This window comes from Oncorhynchus keta, chromosome 33, assembly GCF_023373465.1.
Source record: "Oncorhynchus keta strain PuntledgeMale-10-30-2019 chromosome 33, Oket_V2, whole genome shotgun sequence".
Classification (NCBI taxonomy): domain Eukaryota; kingdom Metazoa; phylum Chordata; class Actinopteri; order Salmoniformes; family Salmonidae; genus Oncorhynchus; species Oncorhynchus keta.
In genome coordinates, this window is record NC_068453.1 from 14,294,000 (window position 1) to 14,312,460 (window position 18,461).

Here is an 18,461-nt window from a genome sequence, read left to right on the forward strand (position 1 = left end):
ATCTGGTTGCTTATTAAAGTCAGCTGGCTTAATTGATTGTGATCGTAGTATACCACTCTGGTCCAAACCTAAAGGGGCCAATAGCTTGAAACCTAGTGTGACTAGGGAAGTTGTCTACATAGCTAAGAATGAATAGGCTCCATTGTTATGTTAACCGATTGACCAGTGTGATTCATTCACTTCTCCGCATCACTTCAAGGCTGGAGAAAGTTGTTGTGTGGTCAATTGTTATAATAATGATTTGCCTGAGACAAGTTACCTTGGTTTAACCCTGAGAAAGGGCCTTGGATATCAACAATGCCGATATTATATACCAAATAGATGTGGAGGGATCAACACCCTCTCTGATTCCTCTGGAGGGTCAACCTGATCTGAGGTGGAACTCTACTCCTGCTCAGACTGCTATGTGTGGGGCACAGGCTCCTCCTATATGAGCGTGTACTATATTGATGGTGTTACTTGATTGTGATCTGCACTCTAACTAACTTTCAGACCATAATGTCAACTGGCAGTCATATATCATAAACATGTTGCAGTGTATTTTAGAAAAATCAATAACTTGGTTGATGGATAACCATTGCATAGTTTTCACAATAGTTTCTCTTTGTTCTCTCTCCAGAATTGACCTATCACAATTGAACTTTTGAGTATGGTGCCCCATATGCTTGTAATGCAGTCCAACTCAATGTGCTGGGACGGATAGAACTGACACAACATGGATAACGCCTGTGAAAATGCCAAAGCAAGAGAATGGAGCTATGGTGATGGATACAGCCGCCATAATATGGCTCAGTGGCAAAGTGCTCCCCCTGCTGGTGAAAGACAGTACCTCACCCAACAAGAAAGGGAACGCCAGTGGCTGAACCATGAGAAAGAAGCTGCCATACGGGCCCACTACAACTCCCTTAGACAAAACTCTCCAATGGACTTCCGTGGACATGGGGCACAAGAGACCCAGCCGCCACATCTGTATCATCAGGACCATCACAGAATGGCTCAGAGTCAGAACATAAGGGATTGGCCAAATCTCTATGGACCCCTGAGAGGCCAGGCATCCCCTAATGTAACCTTACATCGCAGTGGAGAGATAACAGAAACATGGGCTAAGAATGAACCCCACTTCCCCAGCTATGAGTTTTTGCCCACCCTCATTGTTGAAAAAGGGCACGAGGATATAACCCATCACCATAAAACTGACTGGGATTATATGGTTGGTCGGATAGTGAATCATAACAATCTCCATTACTTGGAAAGCAAATGGCAGATGTTAGATCCCACCTATTCCAATGGACATGCTAGAGGACATTTTAATGAACATTCAAGGGGACATTCTAATTCCTATTCCAGGGTTCATTCTACTGAATGCTCAAAGGGAAGTTCTAGGGCTGACTCTAGTGGATGTTCTAGGGGTGGCTCTAGTGGATGTTCTAGGGGTGGCTCTAGTGGACGTTCTAGGGGTGGCTCTAGTGGACGTTCTAGGGGTGGCTCTAGTGGATGTTCTAGGGGTGGCTCGAGTGGACGTTCTAGGAGTGGCTCTAGTGGACGTTCTAGGGGTGGCTCTAGTGGACGTTCTAGGGGTGGCTCTAGTGGATGTTCTAGGGGTGGCTCTAGTGGAAGTTCTAGCGTCCATTCCAGCAGGTCTCCCAGGCTGGACTTCCAGGCTAAGCATGTCAACCCTTTTCAAACTATGACCAACAGTTCTCCAGACATTCAGAATGCCAACATCACTCCAACTGTTCCTATGGTCAACAACAAACACAGTGAAACAACATCAGGACATACAACAGGTCCTGTGAGATATTCTACATCACTTGTGCAGACCTTTACTACGACTGCACAGCAGTGTGTTTTTACAGATTTCCCTTCCATGGGAGGTACAGAATCTGGTGTTGTTGACCTAAAAGCAGCCCAGGTAACAAGTGCAGACACCCATGGTATACTCGGACCTAGTGTTCCTTCCCAAGCCATAACACAACATACAGATCATCTTCCTGGCAATGCTGCTCTGGTTTCTCACACACAGACCATTACCACCCCAGAACAGCAACATGCTTCCTCTCCTTCTCTCACTGACACCCCTCAGGAAAAACCTCATAAACATAAGATCTCACTCAAGGAAATACAGCACTGGCCCCAGAGTGTTTTAAGATCTAAAAATGGACCTGTAAATGGGAATAACTCAACACAAGACCCCTCTCAGTCCCTACAATTCAGCACAGAGAAGATGTATGTTTTACAAGCAGGCAAAGCACAACTACATCTAAACACCAAAGACTACCAGGCGAGGCCCCCTGAGAGGTTTAGTGATGAGGACTCCACTATACGGCTGGAGAGTAAGTCCACCCCCAGGTACATGACCCTGACGGCAGTCGCCACCGCTCTGCCGCCCCCCGTGGCTATCGTCCCGCCAATGGGTCCACAGCAGTCCCCAGAGCCCATGGAGACAGAGAATGCAGGCAATGAGCTGCCATTTAAGATTTTACAGACCTGGTCCATCAACGAAAAACAGGCGGAAAACCTGTGGGAAAGAGCTAAAGATGATGCAAGTTCTCTCTCTGTCCTAAATGAAATGGTTCAAGTTGAGAGTCTTCTGGAGTGTGATAAACCTGTAGATGCATCTGAAACAAGTTCAATGGCATCTACAGGAGAGGACAATGATGAGGTCCTTCAGGTCATCACACAAATGGACAAGAGATCACCTTCACCATTTGTCCACACCAACCCTCAGGCAACTGATATCGCATGCATCGGTGGTGCCCAGATAATCATGGAAGGTAGCTCTAATGTTGCAGATGAGAGCACTCTTGATTTGTCCACAATTGCTGAAGTTCAGTTCAAGTTATGTGCGCTGCAGAGACTGGTTACTTATCTGGAGAGTGCGACAACAGTCACAGAGGCAAAGGATGGTTGTCTCGGGGCCATATTGGAGTTGTATTGGGGAGGGGATACCTCTAACCTGTTAGAAGCTTTAAAATATCAAATGGATGAGAAAATCATGCAGGATGTGTCTGCCTGGGCCGCAGAGGATGAGAAGGCTGTGGTTTTCTTTGCAGTCAGTGGTATATCACTAGAGGAAGTGCTCGAGAAGTTTCCCATTCCAGTACATGTTGACACCTCTTCCCAAGTGGGTTATAATTCATCATGGTTAAATGTCAACGAGAAGCTGAATGACATTGACAAAGATTCTGGAAGAGCTTGGTCTCTGTGGTTCATACCAGATAAAGCAGAGGACAGTTCCAAAGTGGTTGGGGGTGTCCAGATGGATGACACCTTCCACAGCAAGATGGAGACTGTGGAATTGCCTGCAGAAGCAACAGACTCAGACCTCACAACAAACACAGACCTCACGATGGACGTAGACCCCCCAACAAACACAGACCTCCCAACAAACGCAGACTTAGAGACAGAACCCCTTTCCCCAATGATTTTGACCGTCCTCACACCAGAGGATGCTGTGAAACTGCTTGCTGAAACAGAGGCACCAGACACAGACCTCAAAACGGTCGTAGACCTCACAACAGACTCGGACACAGAACCCCTTTCCCCAATGAATTTGACCATCCTGACATCTGAGGATGCCATGAGACTGTTTTGCCAGATCGAGAATGGCTCTGACCTCCAATTTGCGTCCCCTGAATCCTGCTCTAAAAACAAAGATAAGACACAGACAAAGCAACTAGAGAATATAGAAAGTGGCAGCTTAGATAAGTCCTGCTACTGTCCTTGTGGTATTGAAACTGACAATGGGTTTGAAATGGGCCTATGCTCCAGTTGTCAGAGAGAGAAAGGATTGCAGCAAGATACAAGATGCATGACAATCGCTCACTGCTTTACCATGTCATGTACAAATGATCAGGAGACAGAGGTCCCCAAGGACTCTGGGGGGAAGGTGACTGTTGACAGTCAATGCAGGGACAAGAAGCAGATACATTCAACTGAAGAAGAGGGTGATGACAATAAATCCAGTGACAATAAGACACAGGGTGAAATGCAGCAATGGACAGGCGTCATACCGATCATTGACTTTTTTTTCTGGTCAGATACAAGTGAGGATTCCGATCAGGAGACAGAGGAGAGCTATAATGAACCACATGCTCAGATTGAGGCTCATGCTTCTAATGTGAAAAGGACAGAGCCTGAAACTGATGCCAAAGCACCATGTGAGTCAGCCCAAGAACGTACGACCCAAAGCAAAGTCAGTCCTGGTTCTGAGGATAGGGAAAGATGGCAAGAGAAGGACCAAGACTGCAGGATGAGTACATTACCACTTCCCAAGGTTGAAAGCCCCTCTAAGTTAAGAGCTAACATCATAGCAGACAACTGGTGTTCACCTATAGAGGACTGTGGTTCACCTGTAGAAAAGTATGACGAAGTTGCTGACTTTGTCACTCAATACAAAACCTGCAAGTCAAAGAAAAAAGTACATAAAAAAATGGAAAAGGAGAAGACCCTCCATCCAACGTCATCTGACAGGCAAAAGCACAAGAAAAGCCATGGGAGAGCAGAGAGGGGAAGGACACCATCCCAAACCACGAAGTGCTCTGGGTTGAAGGCAACTGTGGATAATCAATGCAGGGACATGAAGCCACATGCATCACACAAGTGGAGACATTCAACTGAGAGTGATGAAAATCGATGTAAAGACAAGAAGAGGGGATCATCAACTGTGAAAGAGTGTGAGGGCTGTCAATCCAGGGACAAGAAGCCACTGAAGAGGAGACATTCAACTGAGAAAGAGAGAGAGGACAATCAAAGTAGGGACAAGATGTCACAGAAGAGGAGAAATTCAACTGAAACTGACGGCAGGAACTCAACTCAACTCCATGTGCAGGGATCCTCAACCACCACCATTCCTCACAAAATCTCCATAAACATCCCCAAAAAGCCTTCCATAAACGCCTCACCCTCAAAACATACTGAAGTCCCCAGAATGCCAAAGACTAAAGCCCAGAACAAAACTAACAGACACCATTCCCTTGCAAATTCAATGTCTCCTGTTGTCAAAGAGCGGCAGAGGAACAACATCAAACACAAGCAAAAAATTAAATGCCAAAAAGTCAGATTGAAAAAGCTGTCCTTACCCAAACATCTTGTCAGGAAAGGTTCTCCACCAAGCCGGGAGAGCGAGGTAGATTCTCCACCAAGCCGGAAGAGAGAGAAAGGTTCCCCACCAAGGCAGAAGAGGGTGGCGGATAGAGGAGAGTCCGGGGGTTTAGGGATAATGGTCTCTAAGATTCCTGACTCGTCCAAGAAACTAAATCCTACGGCAGAGAGTGACTTGACATCCCAACAGAAATTGACACAGATTCCGAAGGTGTTGAAAAAGAATGAGAAAGGAAGGTTGTCAAAAAGTGAGTGTGAGTACGACTCGCTGCCCCTCAAGCCAAAGCTGCCAAGGATTCCGAAGCTTCCGAGGACTCCAGAGGTTTCAAAGGATTGGTGTGAGAGAGAGAACAGAGAAGAGACATCTCCCAGTGCTTCACCTGAATCACAAACGCTGAACAAATCTGCAAGAGTGGCACACAAGCCCAAACCTTTTATGAAGCCTGCCAGGCCCAAAGGTTATAGCCCAGGTAGTCATGCTTGCCCTAATCCGGCCAGGTTATCACCGGAACATGACAACCGCCATTTTGGGGCAAAAGTCTCTGCGAGGCAGCAGGTGTTCTCAAATTGGGAGAGCAGCTTTGTCCCGACTCCAATCCCCCGGACTCGCAGGCGATCAGGGTGTCCTCCAGAGGAAGTGGAAGGTCAACAGGCCAATCCCAGGTCCAGCTCGGAGACCAGGATCATCCGACCCATTCTAAAACGTGTCGATGCTCCACCAAAACCCAAGCGGAACATCAGCTTTCCTTTGAATCCAAGGAACGTGCACTACTTCAAGCCCTGTGAATATGAAAATTACATCATGTTCAACAGGTCTTACACAGATCCGGAAGATGCACAGCACTCTGATGATGAAGAGGAAGATGCTTCTGTGAACTGCCAGAACAAGAAGAAACAGCCCCCTGTTATGGAAGCGAAGCAGCAAGATATAGGGGAGCTGAAGCCTGGACCAAGCGGTTTATGTGAAAAGCGCTTCAAAAGGAAGTGGGAAATGCAGGAGCCTGCTGTCATTTTGATGAAGGAGAGCATTGTTCAGGCAAAGCATTGGACGAAGTCTCTCCATCGTGAACCTCCAAAAGAATTCAGACACTCAGGTAAGGACACAAATCACAAGCCACTGGCAAAAGAAAATGGCATGTAATTCCCTCAAAGTTTTTGTGTAATATGTATAGCTAGCATGGACATGAAAAACGAACACACAGAATAACACACAACAGGTCAATATTTAGATACATTTTGTTGGATTTCCAGTCATTGACAATTTCTTCTGGTTACAGCAAAAATAACTGGAGTTGCTTACATCAAGTCAGAGAAGCAGAAGAAGAGGCCAAATGAAATTGAAGGTAAGTCGCAGGCTATGCTGGCCTCACATCGTAGGCTACTTTTACAATTGCACCAATGATTTCCCAGTATTTCAAACTGTTGTATGTCTTTTTCCTTTTATAAAAATGTCAGACCTAGACAGTTCGATGTTGGGTTCTGATTGGAATCATCTTGATCAGTAGTTCCCAAACGTTTTATCTTCCCTTACCCTTCAAACATTCAACCTCCAGCTGCGTACCCCCTCTAGCACCAGGGTCAGTGCACTCACAAATGTTGTTTTTTGCCATCATTGTAAGCCTGCCACAAACTCAACATGCAGTTACATTTATTAAACATATGAATGAGTGTGAGTTTGTCACAACCCGGCTCGTGGGAAGTGACAAAGAGCTCTTAAAGGACCAGGGCACAAATAATAATGATCAATAATTTTGCTCTTTATTTAGCCATCTTACATATAAAACCTTATTTGTTCATCCAAAATTGTGAATAACTCACCACAGGTTAATGAGAAGGGTGTGCTTGAAGGGATGAACATAAATCTGCAATGTTGGGTTGTATTGGAGAGAGTCTCTGTCTTAAATCATTTCCCACAGACAGTCTGTGCCTGTATTTAGTTTTCATGCTAGTGAGGGCCGAGAATCCACAATAACATAAGTACGTGGTTGCAAAGGGAAACAGTGTCTTAACAGCGCGATTTGCTAAGGCAAGAAACTCTGAGCGCAGCCCTATCCAGAAATCGTCCCCACAGTGAGTGTACGTATATACCCCAACCAGAAGCCATGGATTACAGGCAATATTTGCACTGAGCTAAAGGGTGTAGAGCCGCTGCTTTCAAGAAGCGGGACTCTAACCCGTAAGCTTTTAAGAAATCCCGCTATGCCCTTTGACGAACCATCAAACAGGCAAAGCGTCAATACAGAACTAAGATCGAATCATACTACACTGGCTCCGATGCTTGTCGGATGTGGCAGGGCTTGCAAACTATTACAGACTACAAAGGGAGGCACAGCCGAGAGCAGTCCAGTGACACAAGCCATACCAGATGAGCTAAATAACTTCTATGCTCGCTTCGAAGTAAGTAACACTGAAACATGCATGAGAGCATCAGCTGTTCCGGGCGACTGTGTGATCTCGCTCTCCACAGCTGATTTGAGTAAGATATGTAAACAGGTCAACATTCACAAGGCCGCAGTGTGTGTACTCCGAGCATGCGCTGAGCAACTGGCAAGTGTCTTCACTGACATTTCAACCTCTTCCTGTCTGAGTCTGTCATGCCAACATGTTTCAAGCGGATCACCATAGTCCCTGTGCCCAAGACCACTAAGATAACCTGCATAAATGACTACCGACCCGTAGCTCTCACGTCGATAGCCATGAAATGCTTTGAAAGGCTGGTCATGGTTCACATCAAAACCATTATCCCAGAAACCCTATACCCACTCCAATTTACATACCACACCAACAGATCCACAGATGATGCAATCCCTATTGCACTCCACACTGCCCTTTCCCATCTGGACAAAAGGAACACCTATGTGAGAATGCTATTCATTGACTACAGCTCAGCGTTCACCACCATAGTGCCCTCAAAGCTCATCACTAAGCTAAGCGCCCTGGGACTAAACAAATCGCTCTGCAACTAGATTCGGGACTTCCTGACGGCCGCCCCCAGGTGGTAAGGGTAGTTAACAACACATCTGCCACGCTGATCCTCAACACGGGGGCCCCTCGGGTGCATGCTCAGTCCCCTAATGTACCCAGCGTTCACTCATGACTATACTGCCAGGCACGAATCCAACACTATCATTAAGTTTACTGATGACACAACAGTGGTAAGCCTGATCACTGACAACGATGAGACAGCCTATAGGGAGGAGGTCAGAGACCCGAATGTGTGGTGCCAGGACAACAACCTCTCCCTCAATGTGATCAAGACAAAGGAGATGATTGTGGACTACAGGAAAAGGAGAACCGAGCACGCCCTCATTCTCATCGACGGGGATGTAGTGGAGCAGGTTGAGAGCATCAAGTTCCTTGGCGTTCACTTCACCAACAAACATGGTCCAAACACACCAAGACATTCGTGATGAAGGAATGACAAAACCTATTCCTGTAGATTCCATTGAACCTATTTCCTTGGGACATTGAAAAGATTTGGCATGGGTCCTCAGATCCTCAAAAGATTGTACAGCTGCACCATCGAGAGCATCCTGACGGGTTGCATCACTGCCTGGTATGGCAACTGCTCGACCTCCGACCGCAAGGCACTACAGAGGGTAGTGCGTACGGCCCAGTACATCACCTGTGCCAAACTTCCTGCCATCCAGGACCTCTATATCAGGCAGTGTGAGAGGAAGGCCCTAAAAATGGTCAAAGACTCCAGCCACCTAAATCATTGACTGTTCTCTCTGCTACCACATGGCAAGCGTTACCAGAGTGCCAAGTCTAGGTCCAAAAGGCTCCTAAATAGCTTCTTCCCACAAGCCATAAGACTCCTGAACAGCTATTTAAATGGCTGAAAGACCTGTGTGTTGTTTTTGTTAATACAGACAGAAAATATAGTTGAGGAGAGTCCCTGTAATCCTAGACTCTAATCATTCAGGTGAGAAAAAACATCAACCAGATAGGCCAGTCGTGTGAGAAACTCATCATCATGCAAGTGGTCAGACAAGTGAAAATGGTCAGTAAAGACAACTTCAAGCTCATCTCTCAATTTAAAAAAATGTGTCAATACTTTGCCCCTTGAAAACCAGCGCACTTCTGTATGTTGTAAAAGCGTTACATGGTCGCTGACCATATCATTGCATAATGCAGAAAATACACGAGAGTTCAGGAGCCTTGCTTTAACAGAAGTTAACCATTTAAACTGTAGTGTCCAAAATGTATTTTGGAATTTTGTTGCATTACAACCTGTAATTTAAATGTATTTTTGTTTGTTTTTTATGTAATGGACATACACAAAATATTCAAAATTTATGAAATTAAAATAATAACATAAGCATATGTATTCACCCCCTTTGATATGAAACCCCTAAATAAGATCTGGTGCAACCTATTACCTTCAGAAGTCACATATTTTGATGGTCTTAGGTGGACACTTAGGTCACATGATCTGTCACATGATCTCAGTGTATATATACACCTCTTCTGAAAGGTCCCAGATAATGCAACACCACCAAGCAAGTGGCACTATGAAGACCATGGAACTCTCCAAACAGGTCAGGGACAAAGTTGTGGAGAACAGATCAAGGTTGGGTTATAAAAAAAAGATACAAAATTTGGAACAACGGAGCACCATTTTAAATCCATTATTAAAAAATGGATAGAATATGGCACCACAACAAACCTGCCAAGAGAGGGCCGCCCACCAAAACTCACGGACCAGGCAAAGAGGGCATTAATCAGAGAGGCAACAAAGGGACCAAAGATAACCCTGAAGGAGCTGCAAAGCTCCACAGTGGAGATTGGATTATCTGTCCATAGGACCACTTTTTAAGCCGTACACTCCAAAGAGCTGGGCTTTACGGAGAGTGGCCAGAAAAAAAAGCCATTGTTAAAGAAAGAAATAAGCAAACACATTTGGTGTTCGCCAAAAGGCATGTGGGAGACTCTCCAAACATATGGAAGAAGGTACTCTGGTCAGATGAGAGTAAAATTGAGCTATTTGACCAAGGAAAACGCTATGTCTGGCGCAAACCCAACACCTCTCATCATCCCGAGAACAGCATCCACACAGTGAAGCATGGTGGTGGCAGCATCATACTGTGGGGATGTTTTTCATCGGCAGGGACTGGGAAACTGGTCAGAATTGAAGGAATGATGGATGGTGCTAAATACAGGGAAATTCTTGAGGGAAACCTGTATCAGTCTTCCAGAGATTTGAGACTGGAACGGAGATTCACCTTCCAGCAGGACAATGACCCTAAGCATACTGCTAAAGCACTACTTGGGTGGTTTAAGGGGAAACATTTAAATTTCTTTGAATGGCCTCGTGAATTTGTGGTATAACTTAAAGATTGCTTTACACCAGCGGAACCCATCCAACTTGAAGGAGCTGAAGCAGTTTTGCCTTGAAGAATGGGCAAAAATCCCAGTGGCTAAATGTGCCACTGCCAAGCTTATAGAGACATGCCCCAAAAGAGTTGCAGCTGTAATTGCTGCAAAAGGTGGCACTTCAAAGTATTGACTTTGAGGGGTGAATAGTTATGCATGCTCAAGTTCAGTTTTTTTGTCTTATTACTTGTTTGTTTCACATTAAAAAGATATTCTGCATCTTCAAAGTGGTAGGCATGTTGTGTAAATCAAATGATACAAACCCCCCAAAAATCTATTTTAATTCCAGGTTGTAATGCAACAAAATAGGAACAATGCCAATGGGGGAATACTTTCGCAAGCCACTGTACCTGGCAGCTTCATTAAATACCCGCAAAACACCACTCTTAATGTCAACAGTGAAGAGGCGACTCCGGGATGCTGGCCTTCTAGGCAGAGTTGCAAAGAAAACGCCATATCTCAGAATGGCCAATAAAAATAAAAGAATAAGATGGGCAAAAGAACACAGACACTGGACAGATTAATTCTGACTAGAAGACCAGCATCCCAGAGTTGCCTGTTCACTGTTGATGTTGAGACTGGTGTTTTGCGGGTACTATTTAATGAAGCTGCCAGTGAGGCATCTGTTTCTCAAACTAGACACTCTAATGTACTTGTCCTCTTGCTCAGTTGTGCACCAGGGCCTCTCACTCCTTTATATTCTGGTTAGAGCCAGTTTGCGCTGTTCTGTGAAGGGAGTAACACACAGCGGCGTACGAGATCTTCAGTTTCTTGGCAATTTCGTTGCATGGTATAGCCTTCATTTCTCAGAACAATAATAGACTGACGAATTTCGAACCCACAAATGCTGATGCTCCAGATACTCAACTAGTTTAAAGACGGACCGTTTTATTGCTTCTTTAATCAGAACAACAGTTTTCAGCTGTGCTAACATAATTGCAAAAGGGTTTTCTAATGATCAATTAGCCTTTTTAAAATGACAATCTTGGATTAGCTTACACAACGTGCCTTTGGAACACAGGAGTGATAGTTGCTGATAATGGGCCTCTACGCCTATGTAGATATTCCATAAGAATAATCAGCTACAATAGTCATTTACAACATTAACAATGTCTATACTGTATTTCTTATCAATTTGATGTTATTTTAATGGAGAAAGAAAGTGTGCTTTTCCTTCAAAAACAAGGACATTTCTAAGTGACCCCAAATGTTTGAACGGGTGTGTGTGTGTGTGTGTATGTGTGTGTGTGTGTGTGTGTGTGTGTGTGTTCACATGTTTTTGAGTATCTTGAATGGGATATGCAAAATGTGTTTACATTGAGCACCTCTGACTCCTAAAAGTGTTGGCCTTCAGGTCCAAAAATACACTTTCTGACCACTTGCATGTATGGAAAGTTCTGTTCAAATCAAGAGGGGTGCAGTCAAAAAGTGATTGCAATCAAATGGAACGACCCATAAAGTAAAGAGAAAGCTCGGGGGAAAAGTTGATGTACTTGTTCAGAGTGATCTTGTGTACATTCAAAAGACCTTTGAACTGAAAAGTCACCTTACTGGTCCTTCATCTGCACTTGGAAAACCAGTAGCTGGGGGTCGGCTATTTCTCACCTGCTTGCTTATGCTTGCCTCACAGGTTCCTCTCGAAATTCAAGTCCCCTTCACGGTCACCATCCAGCGTCCTCTCAGAATGCAAGTCCCCTTCACGGTAACCATCCTATTGACTCTCTGCATGCAAGTCCCCGTCACGGTCATCATTCAGGTTCCTCTCAGATTGTAAGCCCCCCTCGTGGTCACCATTCATCCTCCAGCCAAGGGAAAATAATTGAGGCAACGGCTAGGCACCATGGCTTTCCGGTGGACGAATGGAACGAGCGGTGGTCAGAAGACAGACGTGATTCGTAAGCCAATCAGCCGGCCATGACAGGATACACCAGACAGTACAATAGTTGATGCAACCTGCAAAGACAATGACATCGTGCCTATGCTGTTTTAAAAAAAACTTGAAACACTACAGACAGTGCCTAAATTTAGGCTACATTATGCAGTTTACTTTTCTACGTGTTTTAAAATTAATACATGTCTTATTTCTCTCCCTATAATAAGGTCGGTTATCTGCGGTTGAAACATTCAGAAGTATGTATTATATTATTATTATATACTATGTACATTGTTACTCTTGACACCTAACATGCTGACCAAACCGCCCGCTTGCGTGGGTACGCCATCGCGTGCAGGTTGATTTTGTTCACCCACACCAGAAGCGATCAGGACGCGCAGGTTGAAATATCAAAACAAACTCTGATTAGATTCATTTGTGGACAGGTCAAAAAGCATTAAACATTTATGGCAATTTAGATAGCTAGCTTGCTGTTGCTAGCTAATTTGTCCTGGTTCAGTGGGGCAAAAAAGTATTTAGTCAGCCACCAATTGTGCAAGTTTTCCCACTTAACAATATGAGAGAGGCCTGTAATGTTCATCATAGGTACACTTCAACTATGACAGACAAAATGAGAAAAAAAATCCAGGAAATCACATTGTAGGATTTTTAATGAATTTATTTGAAAATTATGGTGGAAAATAAGTCACCTACAAACAAGCAAGATTTCTGGCTCTCACAGACCTGTAACTTCTTCTTTAAGAGGCTCTGTCCTCCACTCGTTACCTGTATTAATGGCACCTGTTTGAACTTGTTATCAGTATAAAATACACCTGTCCACAACCTCAAACAGTCACACTCCAAACTCCACTATGGCCAAGACCAAAGAGCTGTCAAAGGACACCAGAAACAAAATTGTAGACCTGCACCAGGCTGGGAAGACTGAATCTGCAATAGGTAAGCAGCTTGGTTTGAAGAAATCAACTGTGGGAACAATTATTAGAAAATGGAAGACATACAAGACCACTGATAATCTCCCTTGATCTGGGGCTCCACGCAAGATCTCACCCCGTGGGGTCAAAATTATCACAAAAACGGTGAGCAAAAATCCCAGAACCACACGGGGGGACCTAGTGAATGACCTGCAGAGAGCTGGGACCAAAGTAACAAATCCTACCATCAGTAACACACTACGCCGCCAGGGACTTAAATCCTGCAGTGCCAGACGTGTCCCCCTGCTTAAGCCAGTACATGTCCAGGCCCGTCTGAAGTTTGCTAGAGAGCATTTGGATGATCCAGAAGAAGATTAGGAGAAGGTCATATGGTCAGATGAAACCAAAATATAACTTTTTGGTAAAAACTCAACTCGTCGTGTTTGGAGGACAAAGAATGCTGAGTTGCATCCAAAGAACACCATACCTACTGTGAAGCATGGGGTGGAAACATCATGCTTTGGGGCTGTTTTTCTGCAAAGGGACCAGGACGAATGATCCCTTTAAAGGAAATAATGAATGGGGCCATGTACCGTGAGATTTTGAGTGAAAACCTCCTTCCATCAGCACGGGCATTGAAGATGAAACGTGGCTGGGTCTTTCAGCATGACAATGATCCCAAACACACCGCCCAGGCAACGAAGGAGTGGCTTCGTAAGAAGCGTTTCAAGGTCCTGGAGTGGCCTAGCCAGTCTCAAGATCTCAACCCTATAGAAAATCTTTGGAGGGAGTTGAAAGTCTGTGTTGCCCAGCAACAGCCCCAAAACATCACTGCTTTAGAGGAGATCTGCATGGAGGAATGGGCCAAAATACCAGCAACAGTGTGTGAAAACCTTGTGAAGACTTACAGAAAACGTTTTGACCTCTGTTATATACCCTTTGTTGGCAATGACAAAGTATTGAGATAAACTTTTGTTATTGACCAAATACTTATTTTCCACCATAATTTGCAAATAAATTCATTAAAAATCATACAATGTGATTTTCTGTATTTTTTTCTCATTTTGTCTGTCATAGTTGAAGTGTACCTATGATGAAAATGACAGGCCTCTCTCATATTTTTAAGTGGGAGAACTTGCACAATTGGTGGCTGACTAAATACTTTTTTGCCCCACTGTATATAAACATTGGGTTGTTACTTTACCTGAAATGCACAAGGTCCTCTACTCTGACAATTAATCCACAGATAAAATGGTAAACCGAATTTGTTTCTCGTCATCTCTCCTTAAGGCTTTTTTTTCTTCTTTGGACTTTATATGGCGGTTGGCAACCAACATTACTGCATTACTACAACCGACCAGAGTGTGGATATAAGTTCATCTTTCAATACCCCAGGTGGGTATATGCTCCTAAAAACCAATGAGGAGATGGGAGAGACCGGACTTGCAGCACGTTGAGTGTCGCAAATAGAACCAATTTCTATTTTAGCTCCTGGCCGCGCAGGCGCTCGCTGACGCACAATGATTGATTAACATGTATGTTTACATTTATTTTGCAACGCTCGCGCATGCGACGAAAGCAGTGTGGTCAGCATGTAAGGGTGATTGGCGTTTGGTTATCCATATTCCTACAGTATTGTTTGCCTGCATTGTTAGGGCATAATCATAATGATGGTATTGGAAATTGTATTTTGTTTGTTTACAGTATTTTTTGACTCTACCTATTGCAGCCAGAACCAAAGCTAAAGGGGAGAAACCAGACGAGTTTATGTTGTCCCATACACAAAACATGTCAATTGTAACAGGTGTTTTTTAACACTGGTTATACATGTATCATATATGTCTGACATCAAATGATATTTGAAAGCTGTTGTCATTTGTTTAATGTGGTTCCTTGCACTGGGTTTATAGTTATCTGTGGCTATAGATGATTTTTGTAGTTAAATTCAACTGATGCTGCTGATGTTTCGGGTTTTGAGGAATGTGTGTAGTTTACAGGTCACTGGTTTTATACTACGTCTTAAAGTTGTCAATCCCATGTTTTGTTTTTAATATTTGTCCGTTTTGATGCTGTATTGTTTTATATATACTCCTCTGATGTTTACTGTATTGTTATGGCACTGAACTAATATTACTATAGAAAATAAGTTGTTGTTACCTATCCTCTCAGGCTACCCAGCATCCAATGAAGGTAATTGTAGTATTATTTACCTTCACCACCAGTCAAAGACTACATTTGAGACACACACAGTTACACCACCAGAGAGAAGCAAAGTACAATGTTCCTTTCATTTCAGTCACTCACTTGTGCAAGGCTTCTTTCTCGGGTTCTCCTATGTGTTGAGACTTGAAAGACTCACATAGGTGAATGGATCAGAACAGATAACAGAGGGGAATCTTCAGTCATATTTTCTGTTTCTACACAACACTTATTGTATATTTATTGGAGAAAGCCAAAGAGAAACTGCTGCCTACAAGGACAAGAGTGGTGGAGGCCTGTTGAGAATGTACACTACCGGTCAAAAGTTTTAGAAAACCAAATGATTCAAGAGTTTTTCTTTATTTTTTTTACTATTTTCTACATTGTAGAATAATAGTGAATACATCAAAACTATGAAATAACACATGGAATCAAGTGGTAACCAAAAAAGTGTTAAACAAATCAAAATATTTTTTGAAATAGTCACCCTTTGCCTTGATGACAGCTTTGTACACTCTTGGCATTCTCTCAACCAGCTTCATGATGTAGTCACACTTTTTTGGTTACGACACGATTCCATGTGTTATTTCATAGTTCTGATGTCTTCACTATTATTCCAGTGTACAAAATAGTAAAAATAAAGAAAAACCCTTGAATGAGTAGTTGTTATAAAACGTTTGACTGGTAGTGTATAGTTAAGCAATAAGGCATGGGATATGGTCCAAGTTGTGTCGTACGTAAGAACAGCCCTAAGTCATGGTATATTGGCCATATACCACAAATCCCCGAGATACCTTATTGCTATTATAAATTGGTTACTGATGTAATTGGGCTCCCGAGTGGCTCAGTGGTCTAAGGCACTGCATCATAGCGCTAGAGGTGTCACTACAGACTCTGGTTCGATTCCAGGCTGTATCTAAACCGGAAGTGATTTGGAGTCCCATAGGGTGGTGCACAATTGCCGTCATTGTAAACTGACTTGCCTAGTTAAATAAAGGTTTTTAAAAATTATAATTTGAGCAGTAAAAATAAATGTTTTGTCATACTGGTGATATATGATCTGATATATCACGGCTGTCAGCCAAACCACCCAGTTTATAATACAAGATGTATCTCTTCAGGAGTTGAAAATTCCTAACCTTACATACAGTACCTAGCCTGCTATTTCCCTGATATTCCTATCCCATGTAACAGACACAATGGACTTCCTCAGGTTAATGACTGGTGAGGTGAGGAGAATGAACATGAGAGTTTTAGCACTGTGCTGGGAAGGGCCTTTTCCTCCACAGCCCAGCGCCTCTCATCTGACACCTGCTGAGATCAAAACACACACAGCTCATTTACAGCCATTCAGAGGACAGTGGGATATTATGACCCCTTGTGAGAACCTATCTTCCTGTCACATAGTCTGAGGAATAAGAGGGGAGAACAGGGAGGAGGATAGAGGAGAAAAGCTATTATTACATTGGCTAACTCCATAATTCTCTGTCATGGATTGTGTGAACACTGGCTGGATTTAACCCTCCGATCCCCCAGGCAAGGTCAGCCATGTACAGAATCCTGTAGCCTGGCTCTTCCCAAACTGGGGTAGCAATGCCGTCCGGGGTATGCCATAAAAAAAAATGTGAGTCACATTTTCAAACAGTCCATTTAGACTTTTCAACAGGGCTATACATTTGGGTGATGTTTTTTTCTTGCCTGAGTAGCCTCGTTTCACTACCAAAAATAAAATTAAACCATCTAGTGTTCAGCGAAATAACCATTTTCAGCATTATGCAATGATATGCGCGGCGACCATGTAAAGCTTTTACAACATACAGAATAAGTGCGCTGGTTATCAAGGGGGAAAGTATTGACACGTTTCTTTTTCAATTGAGAGATGAGCTTAAAGTTGTCTTTACTGACCATACTGTTCACCTATCTGACCGCTTGCACGATGACGAGTTTCTCACACGACTGGCTTATCTGGGCGATGTTTTTTCTCGCCTGAATGATCTGAATCTAGGATTACAGGGACTCTCCACAACTATATTCAATGTGCGGGACAAAATTGACGCTATGGTTAAATTGGAGTTCTTCTCTGTCTGTATTAACAAGGACAACACACAGGTATTTCCATCATTGTATGATTTTTTGCAAACGAACTCAAGTTTACGGAAAATGTCAAATGTGATATAGCGAAGCACCTGAGTGAGCTGGATGCGCAATTACGCAGGCACATTCCCGGAACGGACGACACAAACAACTGGATTTGTTATCCCTTTGATGCCCTGCATCCACTCCACTTACCGATATCTGAACAAGAGAGCCTCATCGAAATTGCAACAAGCGGTTCTGTGAAAATGTAATTTAATCAGAAGCCACTGCTAAATTTCTGGATAGTGCTGCGCTCAGAAGACACTGGTGCCCTTTGCAACCACGTACCTATGTGAAGGTGGATTCTCGGCCCTCACTGGCATGAAAACTAAATACAGGCACAGACTGTGTGTGGAAAATGATTTAAGATACACTCTCCAATACAACCCATCATTGTAGTTATGTGCATCCTTTCAAGCACACCGTTCTCATTAACCTGTGGTGAGTTATTCACAATTTTGGATGAACAAATAAGGTTTTATATGTAAGATGGCTAAATAAAGGACATTGATTGGACAATGATTGATTATTATTATTATTTGTGCCCTGGTCCTATAAGAGCTCTTTGTCTCTTCCCATGAGCCGGGTTGTGACAAAAACTCACACTCATTCTTATGTTTAATGAATGTATTGTATAGTGTGTGGGTGGCAGGCTTACAATGATGCCAAACACATTTGAGAGCGCGCTGACCCTGGTGCTAGAGGGGGTACGCAGCTGGAGATTGAATGTTTGAAGGGGTGCGGGACTATAAAACGTTTGGGAACCACTGTTGTAGCCTATTAAGTAAAACACTGGAGTTGAGGAAAACGATAACAGAAAGAAAAGCAAGCTGACCTAATGT

At 43.5% G+C, this 18,461-nt stretch overlaps 1 protein-coding gene across 5 annotated transcripts in view; it reads left to right on the forward strand.

The window, feature by feature from the left end:
- Window positions 1–18,461, forward strand: part of LOC118366259 (DENN domain-containing protein 5B-like) — a 146,119-nt gene that overhangs the window by 53,419 nt on the left and 74,239 nt on the right. For 2 of the 5 annotated variants that reach the window (XM_052492026.1, XM_052492025.1), the window contains exons 2-4: window positions 620–6,197; window positions 6,381–6,446; window positions 12,110–18,116. In XM_052492026.1, coding sequence (XP_052347986.1) covers window positions 716–6,197; window positions 6,381–6,446; window positions 12,110–12,378 — 5,817 coding nt within the window. In that variant the 5' untranslated portion in view covers window positions 620–715 and the 3' untranslated portion in view covers window positions 12,379–18,116. Of the gene's footprint in view, window positions 1–619; window positions 6,198–6,380; window positions 6,447–12,109; window positions 18,117–18,461 lie in introns of those variants that run through there. The other 3 variants (XR_008089023.1, XR_008089022.1, XM_052492028.1) reach the window with 2 other exon arrangements.